The sequence below is a fragment of the Ailuropoda melanoleuca genome, chromosome 8 (genome assembly GCF_002007445.2).
Source record: "Ailuropoda melanoleuca isolate Jingjing chromosome 8, ASM200744v2, whole genome shotgun sequence".
Classification (NCBI taxonomy): Eukaryota; Metazoa; Chordata; class Mammalia; order Carnivora; family Ursidae; genus Ailuropoda; species Ailuropoda melanoleuca.
In genome coordinates, this window is record NC_048225.1 from 60,930,168 (window position 1) to 60,949,685 (window position 19,518).

General features: G+C 50.4%; 2 protein-coding genes across 5 annotated transcripts; one reads left to right on the forward strand and one right to left on the reverse strand.

The window, feature by feature from the left end:
- The first annotated feature begins 1,201 nt into the window (after positions 1-1,201).
- AKIP1 (A-kinase interacting protein 1) lies at positions 1,202-9,459 on the forward strand. 4 transcript variants are annotated; one of them, XM_034666527.1, is made up of 6 exons: positions 1,202-1,313; positions 1,530-1,757; positions 2,218-2,298; positions 4,714-4,818; positions 5,810-5,881; positions 7,854-9,459. In XM_034666527.1, the coding sequence occupies exons 2-6, from the start codon at positions 1,536-1,538 to the stop codon at positions 7,992-7,994; spliced, it is 621 nt and encodes a 206-aa protein (XP_034522418.1). In that variant the 5' UTR covers positions 1,202-1,313; positions 1,530-1,535; the 3' UTR covers positions 7,995-9,459. The 4 variants fall into 4 exon arrangements, with proteins under 4 accessions (XP_034522418.1, XP_034522419.1, XP_019651891.1 ...); XM_034666528.1 differs by having other exon boundaries at positions 1,282-1,413; XM_019796332.2 differs by lacking the exon at positions 1,202-1,313 and adding an exon at positions 6,498-6,569 and having other exon boundaries at positions 1,320-1,757; positions 7,854-7,992.
- On the reverse strand, positions 8,419-19,304 carry C8H11orf16 (chromosome 8 C11orf16 homolog). Its single transcript, XM_034667624.1, is given in 10 exon segments — positions 8,419-8,553; positions 9,080-9,300; positions 11,729-12,156; positions 12,158-12,374; positions 13,086-13,320; positions 14,960-15,116; positions 16,299-16,326; positions 16,329-16,378; positions 16,380-16,465; positions 19,290-19,304. Coding segments are annotated over 10 exon segments (1,470 nt in total). The 3' UTR covers positions 8,419-8,520.
- Between the last annotated feature and the right edge of the window lie 214 nt (positions 19,305-19,518).

Genomic DNA, 19,518 nt, shown 5'->3' on the forward strand with positions numbered 1-19,518 from the left:
GCCCCCAGTCTCAAGCAGCCCACAGTTCAGGAGATTGGTACTCTTGGTAACCCTTAGTATCGAGAAGAGGAAAAGTGAGGTTCGAAGAAGCTAAGTTTAACTTGCTCGCCCAGAATCACGCAGCGAAAAGTGGCAGAGTTGGAATTCAAACTCAGCTCTCCAGACTGGATACTCGGGGCCCGGTGCGCCTAACCACTGTTCTTAAGGAGGCGTTTCATAAACATTACTGAAGGAAAAGTTTTAGAACACTTCTATACTACAATGAAAAATATCCCAAAGATAATGAAGGCTTTTACTCGATTTCTTTCCGTGAGAGGAGAGCAGGCAACAGAGCAGACGGAGGTCGCAGCGGTACCCTGGGGTAGCCCAGCACCGCCGATCAAGCCATCTGCTGAGAAGACCCGCTCAGCACGGGAGATTTCCTTGTGTCCCTTAAAGTGACCCCACTGAGCAGTGTCCCTTCGCGGGGTTCTTCCTGAACATCACGGCGCAGTGTGGTGTGGCCGAGTCACCGGCCTCGACGGTCTATCAACCCGGAGGCGTGGAGGACGGGAGTGCAGGCTAACGACGCACAGCTCCTTACTTAAAAGCGCCGCAACTATTCTGGAAAGGTGGGTTCAAACCCCCCCCCCCCCCGCAGAAGAGGCTTCCAAAATTGTGAGGCCCTACTTCCCACTGGACGTGAGGAAGCTGCCGTGAGGGGATTGCGGGGCTCTACAGACAACTCGGGCGCCCCTCTGGCCCTGAACAGCCGCCATCTGGCCCAGGGCGTCCCACGGCCCACAGCCGACCGCCCAAACTCTTCTCCAAGCGCCACCTTGGCAGCTGCACTGTTTGGCCTCTTCATCTCCTCAAACATAAGGGTTTTTTACAACAGCGACATCCCAAGATGTAAACCAGGCAGAAAGACTCGCTTGGAGGCAGGTGTCTAGTTCCCCTACTTTCTTAGGCCAACAGGAGACCACCCGACTTCACACCGAGTCCACCATGTTTGGCGTTGGAGACGACCTGGAAGGGTGAGGCCCACAGCCCAGCGGCTCTTGGGACGGAGCAGACAGGCCACCCCCGCCGCCGGCTAGGCTCCGGCCCCCACGCCCCGCACGCCGCCAGGCCCCGCCCCTGGGCCCGGCAGTTAGCCCGGCAACCGGCGCGCAGGGGCCGCGGCCCGGACGCAGAAAGAAGGCGTGGCCGGCGCGGGCCACAAGCCCCGCCCCTCGCCAATGGCCTGCTGCGCCGGCGCCGCGTGCTCCAGACCTAGCGCTCTCTCTCTGTGCCACACAACGCTGAGCGCATGCGCTTAGAGAAGAGGGCCGGTGAGGGCCCCCCGCCGAGGGGAGGGGGAGACGGAAATGGAGGGCATCTTCGCGCACCGGGTCGCCTCCAGCCGGGCGCCGGCTGAAGAGCGCGTTAGGGGTAGAGCCGGGGGCGGTGATCGCAGGGGAGGTCGAGGCTAGGGCTCCGACCCGCAGCTGGAGCAGGGTCGCGGCGGCCCGCTAACCCGCCGGTGTTTGTGTGTATGTGCCGCGCAGGGAGACATGGAGAACTGTTTGGCGGCCGCGGCGCTGAACGGGGTGGACCGACGTGCCCTGCAGCGCACGGCTAGACTGGGTCAGGAAGTGCTGGAGCGGGCCAAGAGGAGGGCGGTGGACTGGCATTCGCGGGAGCTTCCCAAAAGCGGCGTGGGGTTCACTTCTCGGGAGCGGCCCCACCGAGAAAGACGGCCCGCAGCCGGCGCCCAGCGCCTTCTCCCGGGAGAGGTGAGGGCTCCTGTGCCGGGGGACCTGCCCGTTCGTTCGCTCCGGTGGCCTGCTGGCAACCCGGGCGCGCCGAGCCCACGCCCCTGATCAGCCTTGGCGGAAGCCGTAAAGTAACGGGACAGTGAACAGAAAAGTCCTTTGAAAATTCTTGACATGACAGATTCTTCTTATTGGGTAGTTTACGTACCGCTAGTGCTCGGCCCTGGTTGGTGACTTTTTTAGAAAAGTTCTTACATGCTACCGTCCGATATTACAGGAAAGCTAGCTAACCTTTCTTTGTCCTGGATAAACTGCGTGGCTGTTTATTCCTTTTAGAGTGGAATTCTTTCTCAGTAAGATCTTGTAGACTTAAACTTGCAGAGGCTTTTCAAAAAGTAAAAGAGATGCTATTCCCAAATTGACTTCATTCTCCAGTAGGGAATACCAGATCTCACCTGTGATTTGCCGTTTATTCAAATAGAGAGAAGAAAGACAACCAACCCTTAGTGCTTCTTTCAGAACAATGGCAGAATTCATGGACTATACTTCAAGTCAGTGCGGGGTAAGTTGTGTAAGCCAAAGCATGCCCGATCCGCCTGCAGATGGACCACAAAGTGGGTCTTTGTGGAACTGAAGGAGAGTCTGGAGACTACCCGTTTAGTATGCCCCGCCTTCATGGTTAGCTTGTAAACGGATTTAAAGGAGGTGATAAATCCAAGTTAGAATTTATTCAGCAGATACTTACTGAACGTCTAACTCTGTGGGTATTATTGAGGATACACCAGTGAACAAGCCACAAAAGCTCTCTGTCCTCCCTGTTGTTTTCAGACTAGTGGGGGGCGGGGAAGCTTGTTTGCTGAGTTCCGACAATCAAGTCCAGATATTAGGGATTTTTTAAGCTTTGAACTGACCTAACGTTAAAAAATATTAGTAAGGTCGTTCTGAACTGGAACTGAGCCTTTCTGGTTTTCAAAATGTATTGAAACAAAAAAAACGGAAACAAAATGCCTACGCTAGAATTTAACCTCAGTTTCAAGTCCCCGATAGTGTAGTTTTTAATTACGTCCCTATGGGTCTGTATCACTTGTGCGCCACAAAGGTGGCCGCGTGGAACAGACACAGCGCCCTCATCAGAGGCGGTATGGCTTACTGGCAAGAGCAGCCTCCCGGGAATCAGACCCATGTTCTGCCCCTCACTGGCTATAATGCCCTGGGCCAGTTAGTCCCACTCAGCCTACCTTCCCTGTCATAAAGTGAAGATCTTGAAAGTACCTTCCAGCCTTTAGAGTCTGTTTCTTTGGTTTCCACTAAGAGATGAACACCAGAAAATTGTCCTAAACTATAGCATGAGGGACGTAAATGAGATTTTTGGTATCATTCATTGAAATGGGTGTACAAAGGTTTTAAAGCCCTTCTCAAAACTACATGCTAAGGTCATCTTTAAGTATTTTGAGGGAATGGTGAAAGCAGGCCAGCCTGCATCCAGGGAAATCCCCTGTATGGAACGTACACTATTGTCTGGGAGTTGCAGCTGACTCTGTGGTCTTGTTCAGCCTTTTTTTTCTTTTTTTTTTTTTTAAGATTTTGTTTATTTGACAGAGACAGCCAGCAAGAGAGGGAACACAAGCAGGGGGAATGGGAGAGGAAGAAGCAGGCTCCCAGCAGGAGCCTGATGTGGGGCTCGATCCTAGAACACCAGGATCACGCCCTGAGCTGAAGGCAGATGCTTAACGACTGAGCCACCCAGGCGCCCCTCTTTCAGCCTTAACATGATGTGATTCTTTTGTAATTATAAGGGTGCTGGTCTACAAGGGAGAAGGAAGAGAATACCTTATTTCTGTCCTGTTTTTCATTTTCATATACTAAGATTTCAAAAAGTCTCTAATCTCTCTACATCTTTTGTAAAATACCTATAACTCCAAGAACAGGATTCCAATCAATGAGATATGGTCCAGAGAATATTTTTATGTTATTCTGTTAAATGGCTTTAGAAAAATCCATAACTTCAGCTCTTCTGTGAAGAGATCAACTGAAACATTTTGATTCATGGTTCACTAAAAGGAACAACAGTGGTCTTTGGTCTGAGGTTTAGCAAATTAGTGTGTTCTTCATTTCGATTTTCAGTCCATACTTCAGTTCAAGTGTCCACTCTGGAATGGAGTCTCAGAACCCTCGGGCTTTCTGGAGATAAAATTAAGAACAGTGTTCTGACTTTGCCTTTACAATTTTGAAGCAGCCCCAAAAATACATTATTAGACCTATGTCTGGAAGTGCTTTCCCCAGCTTCCCATTCTTTTGGTCTCATGCCTTAAACACTGTTCGTACACTATGTTCAAAACAAGCAGACTGGTGATGTCCTTATCATTAGTCATAATCAGGGGCAAGTCTAAGGTTAATTTCGAAGGGGAGGAAGGAAGCAGACAAGAAAAATGTAACTGCTTTCTCATCCTTTAGATTATTCTCCTTAGAGACCTCTTCCTTCCCTCTACATGGGGAGAACGGTTGCCTAGCTATTGAGTTTTTGTTTACGTTTCCTATCGTATCTCTAAATCTCAAGGAGATGCACCCCTCTTCCCTTGTCCTTGTCTGAGACTTGGACAATAACCATAGAACAGCTCATCAGAACTTGTGAGAGGAGATGGAAAGGCACATGTATTTGATATCGGGGCGAAGACGTGAAAATTATTTAACCTGGCAGAGAGCATGGTCCTGCCCAACTGTCGTTGGCCAGAGTTCTTGCCCTACAAAGGCAGCAGATGGCAGCAAAGTCATGCCAGATGCAGTTTCCTCCTCTGCAGCCAGTTCACATGGGCTCAGATTGGTGTGCTGACGTCAGAGCCTATCGGGGGAGCAGGTAGTTCACCTTCGCTCTGTTGCTTTCCTCCTCAACCATACTTTCCCCAAGTAGTAGAGTTTTTTTTTTGAAAATTTGACAAGACTGTTTGCTTATCCAGCATCTTTCGCATTACTTCTGTAGAGATACTATTCATCTGTGCTGGAGGAAGGGGGGGCGGCCCACGTCTCTCGTTATCACAGAGGGAAGTCGGAGCTGCACTGGTGCTGGGACAGGGGGAATGTCCAGGTATGTATCCTCAGCTGTCCGCTCTGTGCCCTCAGCTCCCCCTCCCCCTCTTTTAACAGAATTCTTTTCCTAGAGTATTAGAAAATAAACTATTAGTATTAGTAATGAACCATTACAGGCCTGTCACTACAGACTTACCTGTCTTTTACCACACGTTCTGGGGAAGATTCCACTTGTTGAACTGATGCACTAGGAATTCATTGTTGTTTTTGAAGAGAATAGGCCTGTTATTTTGTTTTGTTTTTTTTCTTTCTAAACGCCCCCTAGTTATACTCAGAGATGGCAAACATAAGTTCAGAATCGAATCCACAAGTTGGATTCCTGACTTCTCTGGCCTATGGGTTTAGGGAAAGGATGGGAGAGTGGCCCCAGGGGTATGAGTGAGGGCTGGATGCACACTGGAAGGCCCCTCCTGTTTCCCTGGCCTGGGATGTGTGGAGTAACACCAGAGCCCGAAACCTGGGTTCCCTTTTCTGGCCTGACCCTAAGGGAGTTACATGTGGGCAAGAGTCATTCCTGTCCCTCCCGTTCCTTCCTATAAAATGTAAGTTGGTGCCTCTAAAGGGAATTCTGGCTTTCCCCACTAGTCCTGGGACTCCTGGGAGAAGCACAGAAGAGAATTCTATTTTCTGAGAGCCTGTTAAGTCTCAGTCACTCGTGTACTTTAAATCTCCAATCTAGTATCCCCATGTTGTAGACTAGGAAACGGAGGCTTAGAGAACTTAATTTGCCCTCTTCAGTGAAGCAGGAGATAGGATGCAAATTCGGGTCTGTCTGACTCCAAAGCCCATAGAAATATAAAAAGTAATCACAGTAAACATCTGACTACAAATACCTCACAGAATTCACTAAAAGCCTTAGCAACTTGGGAGACAACTTAGAAGAAACCGACAGAACAATTATCAGTTCCTAATAAAGTAAGAGAAAGTTCTCTTTACAATCCAGAAGTCGAAGTCTAGGCACCAATCAGGGTTTCTGCTTGCCTCTTCAGAGAAAAGACACTTCCCTCGGTCTTGGAGACTTCTATCACACATCAGGGTGTGCTCTCGCGGCATCCCAGCGTGTGAGTACAGATCTCCTCGTTGTTCTGGGCTTCACGACCAGTGCCATTCCATGAACTAGTTGGGCCAGTTATAGGGTCCTTTGTACCAGATCTATGGTATTTTTAAGTTGGGGTGTTCCACTCTTGAGGAAAGTATACACCATTTGGATTCAGTGTAAAATTGTGTTTTCCTCAGTATCCTTCCTTCACTTAAAGCTTAAGGGATACTTTTTGTGTCTGAACTCATAGTTGTGGTTGGAAAGAATGTGAAGTATTCACATCGCAGTTCCTACAGCCAGCTGGGCTGGCACCGGGTCCTGCTGGAATTCCACCATCTGTTCAAGCAGCAGGAGGGGCCTGACCCTCCTGCTTACAAAGTGAAAACCATTGCTGAAATTCTGAAACATATAAATTTGGTTAGATCGAGTTCCAGAACATTTGAAGGGATTTGTCCTCATTTTCCACAAGTGTTTCTCTGTTAAAAACACAGTGATGGGTTTTTCATTTTTAGGATAAAGAAGTACTCATTAGTTCATGAACCCAGGGAATTTTTTGGAACTTGGAAGGTCTGGAATTCAGAGGAAAGGAACTCCAGCATGTTGCTGCAATCGTTTGTTTAATCTTTGTTTGTACACAGTGCGGTGCTGGCCAGCACTCAGAATGTACTGGAGTTCGTAACGACTAAGAATGTCCCACTTCTAGTACAAATGTAAGTTAGGTCAAAACGCCTCCCATACTTGCTGGATTTTGCTAATGCTAGTCTTTCTGATATTTGTGGTATTGGAATCATGGATCCCAATCTCAGCCTGTGTTTCCTTTTATGCAGACAAATGAAGTATCCTTGGCTTTCTGCAATTCTGTTACAGCTGTATTTTCTGAAATCGACTTTTGTATGCTAACATAGTTGAAGACCAATAAATAGTTGTGGCGTAGTCATTTACATTCACATCAGTTAAATGATAAGACCAAATTTGCAATAACTGGGCATGAAAGGATAGAACATAAAGCAGCTTTGGAAAAAGTTGGCTTTAACTCTGTGCAAGGTGGAGGGCGGGGAGGAAGTTTCATAAAAGTGTAAATATTACCACTTATTCCTCCCGGTGGAGTTTGCTGGCCAGTAATTTGTTGTTCTCCCCCCTGGGTGTGGTGGCAGAGATGACAGCTGCTGCCTGTGGCTCCTTCTGAGCATGGAGGAAGCACGTGGGGTGGGGGGGAGGGGGGTTCCCAACTGTGGGATAGCAGCTTCGGCTCTTAGGCTCTTTTCTGGTTTGCAACTTTGCACTCTGCCATTTGAACTGAGACTCCTCCTGTGCCTGCACTTCCGCCCACTTCCCAGCCGTGTGTCAAGTCTGTCCTTGGAGGACAGTCTGTGCTCAGCACAGCTTTAAACACAAGGCTTTCCACTAACTCCAGCTTCCAGTGTTTCGCGTTGTAGGAGAACCAGTCCTCCAAGAGGGGCTTTGGCCAGCCAGCTGACTTGCTGCATGACGAAATGGAGTCCACTCATAGTGTGCTCAGCTTTTGGAGAAAAGAAGATTCCATCTTCCACATCATGAATTTAGCAAACAAAGCACAGTTAAAAAGATTCTCATTATTCCATGGTGCCTTGTCGTTACTGCTGATCTGTGTGCCGCTACCTTTGAGCCCCAAGACAATGATCATTCGCCTTTCCCTCTACCTAATTCTTCTCTTTCTGCCACGATCAGGACCCTTCCTGTCCATATAGCATTCTAGCACTTGCCAGGTGTTTTCACGTACATGCTTACTTGTGACGGAGGTATTACCACTGCTTTAGAAATAAGGAAACAAGCACAAGGAGACGCCGAGACTTCCCTAAGTGACATTCCTATTGTCTGGCCAGGCCGAGCCTTGAAAGCAGGGCCTTGGTCCCCCGGCCAGGTGCTTCATCCCACTGCGCCCCTGGCACACAAGGGGGTCTGGTGGTGTCGTGACCTGCAGTCTCTCAACAGCTAATACCTGTTTTTCCTTGCAGGCTGAGAACACCTCTAAGGACCTCTACATAGAAGTATATCCAGGGACCTATTCCGTCACTGTGGGTACAAATGACTTAACCAGGACTCAGGTGGTAGCAGTCGACTCGGGACAGAGTGTGGATTTGGTCTTCCCCGTATGATTCTTTTCATATTTACACAGTAATCCTGCTTTCAGGGCTGACTGTAGAGGGTCAGCCTTCCTGGGAACTGGAGTTTGTCTCCTTCAGTGCCTATTTTAACTTAAACGTCTAGAAGCCCCCACCCCCACTTTCTGCTGAAAGTCATAATGTAATAATGCTGTCCGAATAGTTTTTAACTGCTTACTTTCCAGGTGAAGGTGAATTGTGATAATAAAGGGAGCGATTTGGAAATGAAGAGAGTTCGTTTTTATTGGCACGGAGAGGTGAGACAGTGTCGCTCGTGGGCAGCTGTAGGTTTACGAGAAGGCGACAGAGAGGCTGCGGAAGCGTTTGCCCGGAGCAGGCCAACCACGCCCTGTGCTTCTGGCCGGACCGCCGGGCTCCTGGGCCCCTCAGCGCAGGTGCCTTCGCGCCGCTCGTGTGCGGGGAAGTGTGGTGCGTGAGGACGCGGCTGCTGTGCGCCCGCCACGTGTGACCTACGCTCTGCCCCCGCCGCCGGAGGGCTTGGCCGCCGCTTAGCGCCTCCTCAGGTGGTTAGCACCACTGCTCTTCTAGCTTCCTGTAAGAGGAAAAGTCCTGAGGGTCTGATGCGGACTGTAATTTGAGAGATCAGAAGTCACTGATTTTAAAAAGTCCATGATGTGCCCTAAACTCCTCAGAGACGCCAGGCCCACAGCAGTGCTGTGTCGGCCAGTTCGGTTTTGCCTGATAGTTCATCTCATTCTTTCTGAACATGACAGGTCCTTCCTCAGGACAAACGCCAGTGTTTTATGTGATGAGAACCAAGTTTTGAGTAGGGCTGTGTTAGCATTCCTAGTGAGGAACAGACTCCCACGGACGGAGGGCCTCGTCAAGCAGACCCATGCCCATGCCCATAGGGTCAAGTGTCACTTAAATGAGATCCTCGCCTCCGTAAGAAGCCTGTGATCAGCTCTGTGGGTTCTGTAAGCCTTCGGAAGTGGAATGCAAAATTGTGGGTGTGTGCATTTTCCTGAGAAGAGAGCGTGGGAGTTCTCATTCTCAAAAGGGGCATGAAAACCACGTGAGGAGTCCTTAGGAGCCCCTTCCCAACCAGCCTGCTTTACCTGGCTCCTCAGGGCTCTCAGTCTGAGGGCATTCTGGTCTCTCTGGTGGGTTGCTGTTCCCTGACTCCATTTTCTGTGTTCACCGTCTTCTGGCGGGGTCTTTGGTGGCTTCACGCCACTTGCTTCCAGGACCAGCTCCTTCGTATTCCCCGGCACTACACTCTGTCCCCTTTGTTGTTTGTTGCCCCTCTTTTCTCTCCAGGTGGTTCCATGTCTTGTTCCTAAACCCCAAATTCAATGAGTTATGTTGCACGTGCCACCATGGGATTAGTCCTGATGACCGAAGTAGAACTATGTGAAGGATCCCAGAATCTAACTGGAAGCTCCTACCACTGCTCTCTATTTTTAAAGTGAAATAAAGGTTGTGTCATTTTTGGCCATTATGCTTTTTGGATAGGTTATATCTGATAACCACATTTGGAATTAGGTGGGAGAAGGTATCAGACACAATTTCCAGAACAGCAAAGGTAGCCAACTGCCACCTGTCAAAGGAGCTTAGAAACCACACTGATCACAAAGAAGAGGTGGTAAGCTGGGGGCGGGTTAAGAGGTTGGGTGTGAGGCTAACAAAATAGTGGGAGATGTCACTCCCTGGGGAGTAAGAAAACAACCTGAAAAGGAGGGACTACTTTACAGGAATCCATCCTCTTCCTGGCTTTTAAACTACGGATTGAATCCTGATTCCGTCATAAGCTCAGGAGGAGAGCAAAGGAACTGCGGGCAGCCAGCAGCCTGGCCTTTCTAGAAGGGGATCAAACAGGAACTTGAAAGTAACAGAAAGCGTGGAGGGCAGAGGGACCCACACCAGAGGATTCACGTGAGGCAGAGCCTAAGACTGACGGTCAGATGTCAGCATTTGAGCATTTAGGAGAAGCACAGCAGCACGTTTCCCTAAAAGCAGACGAAATCTGTAGGGGGAGGAAAGGAAAGCTCTGGTGTGGGTGGCTGGTCAGTGGAGGGAGAACAAAGCAGTGTATGCTTAGGGAAAATAGGTGTGGACTTAACCAGGTTTGGAACCAGTCTAGATGGAATGCTGGGGAGCAAAGCTACAGCACTGGGAACACAGAGCTGGTGCCCAAATCCTGTGTGACCACCATAGTCCCTCTGGTTACCCCACTGGCGTTGCCCCCCTGAGGCCGGGCCTGGTGCTTCTCTGTTGCTCCCTACAGACTCCTGTCTATGGGCTAGGTACAGCTTTTCTTTCTCCAGTCTGCTGAAGCAGGAGGCAGTGGAAGCTATGGAGAATTTAGCATAAAATCGGCTTGGGCACCATTTTCTTTATAGTATTGCCTGGAGGGAGGATGCATCTGAGAGGAACAGTTGTTTCCAAGTAGCTTCTTCCAGCACGTCTCACAGCCTCTCACTGTGAGATCCATGACCCATCTTCCAGAAGCCCGAGAGCCTGCCCCGCTTTATATTTTCAATACAAAGTCTCCTGTCAGAGGGGAGGAGGAGCTCAGCTGCACATAGCTGGCTTCTTGTTCCTCTAGTTTTCTCCCTGGGGCAGAGGAAAATCCCACACCTGGAAAGCCAAGGAAGGTCTAGAACGCTCCTAGAGAGTACAACAGCAGCCAACTTATATCCATTCCCACCCACACCCCCAAAGCCCAGGGGTCCAGGAGTCACCAAGAAGGTCTCTCAGCGTAGAAACAATTTCTCAACTTTTTGGAACTGAAGACCAATGAAGTTCTTTCCCCTGGGGCAAGAGTGCAATCCTCGTGGCTACAAGGTCCCTCAGCTGTCCTGGAAACAGGGCAGTGGCTTCAAATAGGGACCCACAGCAGGTCCCAATGTGGGTGGTGTCTGGAGATCTTTCAGCCCTTAGCAGTGGTACTCTAAGCACACAGCCTCCCTGCCCGGGACTGAATGTTCATTTAGTTCACTCAGTGTTCAGTTAGTGACCCCCGGGCCCCAGAAATCTAGTCTAGGGCTGGGCTTATCCCAGCCCCCTCTGCCAGCTGACGGGCTTCTGCTCTTTCTGGGCCCCGCTGGGAGTCTAGATAAGACAGACATAAGGCATGTCAGTGATACACGGCTTCTAAACCCGAAAGGGCGTCACATGGTTCTCAGCTCAAGGTGAAGATGGGGATGGCTGTGGATTGACAGGAACACTGCCTCCCCTTCTCATAAGGAGTGAGCAACATGATGCAGTGCCCTGCTTCTACCCACTCGGATTTACTAAGGGGACCATTGGAGAGTAGGGCCTGGTGACCAATGAATGTTTAAAGACCAGTTGTTGTGTCTCTCTGGGCCCTGAAGACACTAATCAGCACCTGGAGGCATTCTGACTATTCAGCTAGAGAAAAATCAGAGAGTTCCAAGAAAAAAAGGTGGGGGGGTGGGGGAGGGTGGCAAAAACAGACAATGGCAGCACCCTGTCCATAGAGACTAGTGAAGAAGGAAAAGACTACTGTTAAACAGGGATGCAAACCTTTGCACGAAGATCAGCCCATCCTCTCCTACCGGGTGTTATTGCTCAAATGGAAACCTACTATTTCCCTTTTATCACAGCCTCCTCTTCCACATGGCCACACTCCCAAGTGTGACTTCCAATCTCAGCACAGTGGACCCGTGCATGAGATTCCTAAGGGACACGTGGTAGGGAAGGGAACAGGGCCCTCAGCCCTGCCTTAAAGAAGGTATACCTACCTGGCTTCCCAGGATGTGGCTCAGGCCCATTTCTCCTCCAATACCTCCACTCAGGCTGGCAGAGGCCACCCTGCCTCCTCGCGGACTTCTCAAGGAGGATGGGGTCTGTGTTGACTGTGCTGTCCACCATCAGCCTCTGGGGGAGGCCCATCTGCAGCTCATTCTCCAAATCCTCTTCAGAAGAAGAGGAAGAGGAAGAAGAAACCCCCAGGGGAGCTCGCACTGTTCCTCCCTCTTCTTTAGGACCCTCTAGGGGCAAATGTGCTGTGGGCTTCAGTTCCACCTCTGGATGTTCTTTGGCTGTGACCCCTGAGGCCCTGGCTAGAGGCCACCAGGTAGGTCCAGCCAAGGGGCAACAGCAGAGGCAGCCCTGGCCCAGCAGTTGGCAGCAGGCCTGGGGGATGCAGGGAGGACACAGGAACGGAGCCCAGAGAAAGCCCAGTGCTGACATGTCCAGCGGCTGGTCCCAGCAGACAGCAGCAAGGGACCCAAAGGAGGGGGCTGGGGTGCTCCTTGATTAAAGGCTTGTGCAGCCTCTCCACAGCCTTCTTCCAGACAGCAGGGGGCACCCACCTGACCCCACCTCGAGGCACAGTAGCTGTCTTGCCATTCCAGAAGTGAACAGTAATTTCTCCTTCTTTTGATGCTATGTAACAGAAAGAGCAACATTTTCCTACAATTGCCTCTTCTATATCACGGGACAAGGTTTCTCCTAGCCCTCAAAGCAAACCTCAGGGTGGCTCCCTGCTCGTTGACCTCCTCCAGTGCACCTCTCCATGGAGAGCCTGCCGGGAACATTCCTGCACCCATTCCGTATTTACCGCCACTTCCCGGTGCACTGGCACGTACCTCCTGGTCTCGATTTTCATGGGGGAAGAGGAGAAGCCTCCTCCTGTCATTCTTGAAATCGCAATGATACTGACTGCTGGGCCCTGCAGAAGGGGACTGTCCCAGTCTGTGGATAACTTGATGGGGGACCAGTCATGAGTACTGGTGCGACCCCAGTTTAACCCCATCACACAACAGGTTAGCGAACCCACAAGGACATAATAGTTTTAGGCTATTTTGCCCTGATGAAAAGTAATTTATCATCCGAAAGCTATGATTCGTGTATCTGTTGCCACACCCAGGATTAAGCTGCAAGTGAGGGGGTAAGGATTTCTTTCTTCCTTCCTTCCTTTCTTTTTCTTTCTTTCTTCCTTCCTTCCTTCCTTCCTTCCTTCCTTCCTTCCTTCCTTCCTTCCTTCTTTCCTTCCTTCACCTCTAAGATCCTCAGCTCACCTCTAAGACACCTTTTGTTCTCTCCTACCAGCCTGGCTCCCCCTGGGGACCACCAGGTCAGAGCAGCTCCCCTTACCTCTCTGGGGGTCTCTTGCCTCCGGGGCCAAGAGAACGGTGCCAGGGCCATACCGCCGTCGGTCTGCCTCCCAGGGTGCAAGCACCTTGTCCCCAGGTCGCAGTGAGCATTCAGTGGATGGCAAGAACTGAATGACATCATCTTCTAAGACCACGTTCTGCCTCTGGGCTGGCAGCTTTGGGTCTGTGATGAGGGGAACCTTAACTTCCACAAGCAGGGCTCCCCGTCTCTCCAGCTGTGGAAAAGAAAACACTCACGATCTGGCGTGCGGAAGTGTAACAGGGAGCCCCGTGGTCCCCTGCAATGCCCTGCAAATAGGCCCAGGGCCTTCCTTACAAACAGTGAGGGCCCTCTAGAGAAGGGACAGGGACAGATGCTGTTAAAACTGACCGTGGGCCCTCTAGAGAAGGGACAGGGACAGATGCTGTTAGAGCTGACTGTGGCCAAGACGACAAGCTGCAGTGTGGACGCTCTTCGCTCGACCTCTTTTTGCCCTGGGCAACTCTCGTGTATCACTTTCCACCCTTCCTTTCCCGTTCTCCTCCTCTTCCTGTTTTTCTTTGCTCCTCTATATATTTGGCCTGCGATTCCCAGGGATAACCTGGGTCCTTTGGATCTTTCTCCAGTGCACTCCCCCTCCTCCCAGCACTTCTGAAAAGTGTTGTCCCTGCGTCCAAGACCAACCAGGGATACGTATTCATCCACAGGCCCAGCGTGAGCTGTGGCCTAAGGTGAGGGCAGCCTTCAGAACTACAACGAGGAGAGGTTTGGCTGAGCAAATGAACATCGTAAAAGAGAGGGCAGGAGAAGTCTTTAAGCTAATTAAAATTTTGAGAACTCTGTATGATTTGAAAGAGAAAGTCTGGTTAAAAATTACTTTAATCACTAGACAGCCTATTATTGGAGCAAAACGCTGCTAATATTTCATTTGAAGTCACATATTAGTTCCTTGAAAATGACAAAATGAGTTTTGAATGGAAATTCTATAATTCATTTTTTTGGAATTCACACTAGTCTTCTCTCCATGAATCCACAGTCACAACGTCTGACTCTGAGAAGAAGAGAAAAACCCCAAAGAAGGAAGCAGCCACAGAAGTAAAGCGCAGGCCTGGCTCCCGGCATGTGGGGGACCAGGCTTCCGTGTGTTCGGGCAGAAACATGCATGTGGGCATGTTTTGTTTCTCTTCCCCTTAGGCTGGTGCCCATCATTCAACACACTGAATTTTCCTGAACAGAGCACTTTTTACTGTCAATTTTTTTCACTGCCACAAGTTCAGTTCTATCCCTCTCTCAAATGCATCTGATACAGTCCTAACCCCTAGTACCTCAGGTTGTGACCTTTTTTGGAAATAGGATCATTGCAGATATAATTAGTTAAGACAAAGTCGTACCAGGCTGAGTAGGGTGGGTGCTTAATCCAATGACTAAGTTCCTATAAAAACGGGAAGTTTGGACACAGACATGCACAAGGGGAGATACCGTGTGAAGGTGGGGCAAAGATTGGGGTGACACTTCTCTAAGCTGAGGAGCACCAAAGACGGTCAGCAAGCCACCAGGAGTTAGTTAGGAAAGGCGCATAGGATAGATTCTCCTTCACGACCCTCAAAACAACCAACATGCCAACACCTGTCAGTTCAGTCCCCAGAACTGAGAGACAATACACTTCTGTTCTTTAAGTCACCCTGTTTGTGCTACCCTGTTACACAGCCCTAGCAAACTAACACACTCACCGCCATTACATTTCCCTTCTAGAACCTGGCCATGAAATGTGTGCACTTATCCAAGAAACCGTCCTGCTGGGCACACACAGCTGAGGCATAGCAGGTATGACAGGGCCGCCCCGAGGAGTGCGCTGGGAGATGTGAGGAACTTGCCTCTGGAGCACCCTTTATCTGAGCCCGGTAATAAAAGCCATCTGGTCCCCTTCTTGCCAGGACCCAGGTGTCAGCAGCAGCTCCAACTCTTCTCAGCCAGCCAGGCCCCTGCCATGCTGAGTCAGCAATGTGGGGACACGGGTGGGAAGATGCATATCTGGGAAAAAGCAAATGGAATTAGGGAATGGAGAAGACCTAGCCCTAAAAACATCAAGAACCCCATTTCACAGATCTGAGTGGCTGCTGATCTGTGACTTCCAGTAAGACAAGGAAAACTGCTGGAATGGGCAGAAGGAGAGGACAGTGAAGGGAACTATCATTTGGGGATTGAGAATTGCTTCAAGGTCATTAAAATGAGATTAGCCTGGATATATTCAAGTGAATTAATGCTGGTTCTGAGACTGAACAGCGGACCAGGAAAGAGCACTGGGGAGGTAAATCCAAAGGCAGTGTGTGGGAATCCAGGATGAGGCAAGCACATGTGGATGGCACCAAAGGAGTAACATGGGGAGGATGCTTGGTGCTATGGGGTCAGAAGAGAGGAGGAAGTGTTTGAGCAGGGGAAGCACAGAGCAGCTGGCTAAGGGGCTGACAAACAGGAAAAAGGAGAAGCTACTCCTGGAGAGGTTTGTGGACAGGGCCGAACCGGGGGTGCAGTGTTGGCGGAGGGTTTGGGTTACTGAAGAAACTGTTTACTTTGTGGACAACCCTGGAAGCAGGGAAGCTGAACTCTGGCTTTGAATGAAGACGGTCACATAGGTGAATCCAGAAAGCGGGCTCTTAAGGGTTCAAGCTGGCATGTCCCTAACCTGGGCAGACGGAATTGAATGGCACGGACACAAGTGAGTCCCTGGGACTGACACCACTTGTGTATGCTTGAGAGCTGAGCTTCCTTTCCTTCTGCAATCACACTTCAGACAGCCCACCAAGGACTCGGTTCGGGAAAGGCCAGGATCACTGAGGGTTATTGAAGGAATCTGAGGACGTGCCCAGAGACCTCGCCTTGGCTGTCGGCTGCAGAAGCCCTAACTTCTCATGTGGTGCAGGGCTAGTCTTGTCATTGATGGTAGAATCGAGCTAGAAGCTCTTTAACTGGTGACGCTGACTGCCTTCTCTACACGTGCCAACTCTGACATCGGCCACCTTGCTACAAGGCACTACAAGGAGCACAGTTTAGGCAGGAGCGATGGAACACCATGAGCAAATCATGGCCCACACCGTGAAGAACCCTTTCAGCCTTCCCAGGAAGCAACTTATCTCCCTCACGGTACACCATTGAGGGCCAAGAACAGAGAGGAACGAGATGGGCCACTTCTGCCAGAGGGGCCGAGACCAGTACCTGGTGAGCGGGTTGTGCCGGGTGAGCCGGGTGCTTGGATGGCAAAGGGGCAGGGGAAGGAGAGTTCCCAGGGAGGCATCGCCAGTCCAGGAAGGGGACTTCAGGGTAGTGGCCACACTGCAGTATTTGGGGGAAGGCGTCCCAGGCCTTGCGGAGGATTCTGTGGCCTTCGGAGGAGAAGTCACGTGAGAACAAGCCCCACTGCTCCCTGAGTTGCAGCCCCCAGCCCAGAGGAGGATGCCTGGCCGATGCAGGGCTCAGCTCTGCTCCCACAGCCGCCCAGGCGGTTCTCTGAATCACCTGCCCTGGGAACCTCAGCTCAGGAGACAGCGGAGGGGTTGAAAGAGCAAGTGCTGTGACTTTAAAGAGACCCAGCTTTGAATCCTTCTCAGCCTTCTGGCTGCGTGCTCACATCACCACGGCGCTTCAGTTGTGTCTCGGGAGATAATATATGGCAAGCACCTGGCTGATCTGTGGCTCAGTATACCTTTTTCCCCCCTCCCCAGTTGTAGGGACTCCCAGGGATATAAGAGAACTTCCCTTCACAAGAATGGCTGGCCTAACCCTGGTGACAAACTGACCCTTAATCTTTTTTTTTTTTTTTTTTTTTTTTAGATTTTATTTATTTGTTTGACAGAGAGAGAGACAGCCAGCGAGAGAGGGAACACAGCAGGGGGAGTGGGAGAGGAAGAAGCAGGCTCCCAGAGGAGCAGGGAGCCGAATGCGGGGCTCGATCCCAGGACGCTGGGATCATGACCTGAGCCAAAGGCAGACGCTTAACATCTGTGCCACCCAGGCACCCCAGACCCCTAATCTAAGCCACAGACTCCCTTCCTAATCCAGTGACCTCCAGAACTAACTCTAGCCCCAGCTGAGATCCCAGGGTCATGTCCTCCACAGACCCATTCAGACGCACAGCTGCCCCGCCCCCTCCCGGGCCCAAGATCACACTCCACCCACCAGAGCTCTGTTAGGGTCTGCCCCTGCCCAAGTCTGCAGGTCTAACCCCAAGGGGACTTACCCACAGCCCCAAATTCCTCCACCTCAGTCTTCTGACAGTTGGGGCTCAGGGCTTCAGCCCAACTGACTCCTGGTTGCCAGGCAGGTTGCCATGGCTGCAAGCCGGCAGGAACCCTGTGGACTGAGTGTACTGAGCATGTGCAGAGAGGTGGCAGGGGCCTTGGGAGGCATGGGCAGGGCAAGGGGGCAGAGGGTTTCTCCGGGGAAACAGGGACAGGGGTATTGGAGAGAAGGGACGCCGAAGCCTCAATTCCCCGAAGCTCAGGCTTCCCCACTGCTAGAAGAGACAGTCAGGTGGGAAGCCCTCATGAATCCCAGGGGAGTCTGGTGAGGGAGGGGGCTGCCCCTACAGAGACTGAGGGCTACCGATCTGCCTCCATCCTGTGCAGACAGGAGGCTGGGTTCAGTGAGCCACTGACTAGCTGACGGACTCTAGGATAGAATTTGTCTGTAGTTTAAGGCAAAACCACCAGAGGTGTGGGCATGTTTGTCTGTAACAGACAGGACCCCGCAAAGGAGCAGAGATGTGGCGACCACTTGGGGGTGATGGGAGTGGACACTGGTGACCAAGGGAACAGAAGTCTCAACTCTGCTGTCATTTGAACATCCATGGGACAGGACGTCCTGCTCCAGGGATGGGTAAGCATAGGCGTGTTCCCCAGCCTCTCCAATGAGAATAAATCTCAGGACGTGTGTTGGGAGTCCTGGGTATAGACTCTCTCTTTCCTCTTATACATAAATGAGAAAGTACATGGTTCTGGGAGCCTCTGACTGCCTTTTGGGGACACTGAAGCTATTCCCAGAGAAAGGGATGATAGACCGAAACAAAACAGGTTCTCGGTGACATTGTTGGGCCCTGCCTGAAGGCAGCGCTAGAGCCAGATGCTTCAGTTCGGCGAACTTGTACTGATCATACAAATTTGGATTGGATTTTTCTCTTACTTGCAACCAAAGGTGACTGCCCTCCCAGAGCCTGACTTTGCGGTTATGTCAGGAGGATGACTGCTGCTGAGGGTCACACGTAGAGGGTGAGAGTTATTTGGTGCAGAAAGTTAGAGTCCAAGAAAGACCAATGGAGTCTCTGGCAGTGAGAGAAGGATATCTGAATAAGATGGGTGGGCTTTCCATCATGGGTGGAAAAAGGAGAACATTCCAGTGTAGGAGGCAAGAGCTAAGAGAGAAAGATGCATTTACAAGATTGCTTTTCTCTTTTGGAGAAAACAGACTATCATGAGAAAATCAAGGTGTGACTATTTGGAAAGGGGCCAGATTGATGGGAGCTTTGAAAACCAAGCAGATAAATGTAAACAACATGGTAGTCAAAAGGAAGACGTCATGGGGTTTGAGCAATGAAGTGACATGAAATGCTTTAAGAAAAAACATCAGAGTGAGAATGTAGCCAGTCAAGACTAGACCCCAGGAGGCCAGGAGGAGACTCTTAAGAGTGACCCAGGTAAGACGTGACAGGATTGGAATAGGAAAATAGTAACACCAAATATTTACCCATAACATCTACCTGATTTGAGGCTCTTTGCTGGTTGCTAGGAATATAGAAGGAATAAGACTGGTCCCTGTCTACTGAAGAGATAGGTGTGTGATACAGTGTGTAAAGATAGTAGGATAGGAACTGCAAGGAAATATGTGTACAAAATAAAGGAACACATAATGGCTGGAATGGGAAGACTTCATAGAGATGACAGTGGAGATGAATGTGCTAGGGTGAGGGATGTCCTGACTGGGCTTGGTGATGGATGGGACCCGGGAGTTAAGGGAGAAGGAAGAGCTGACACAGTCATGGGAATGGAAATAGAGACATTTTGAAGGCAGACTCCAAGATATGGGGCAGTGACTGTCCTTCCTAGAGGTGAAGGACAGGTGTGGCCCCTGTACATTTTCTGGCCAGGAGAACCTGTAGAATGGTGATGCTATGGACAGCACAAGATTAATAATAATAATAATGGTTATGAATACTTGTATGTCAGGCATTGTTAATTCTCCTGATGAACATATGGGGGAATAGTTGCTGTTGTTATTCTCATTCTCTGGACGAAAAACTGAGACATGGAGAGGAGAGAGCAGAGTCGTAGTTCAAACTGAGGCAGTTTGATTCCAAGACTCCAGAGCCTTCTTAACCCCTTGACTGAGCTGCCTGAGGAAGTCTTCTGCATACAGGAAAAAGATGACTCCAAAATAATTACAA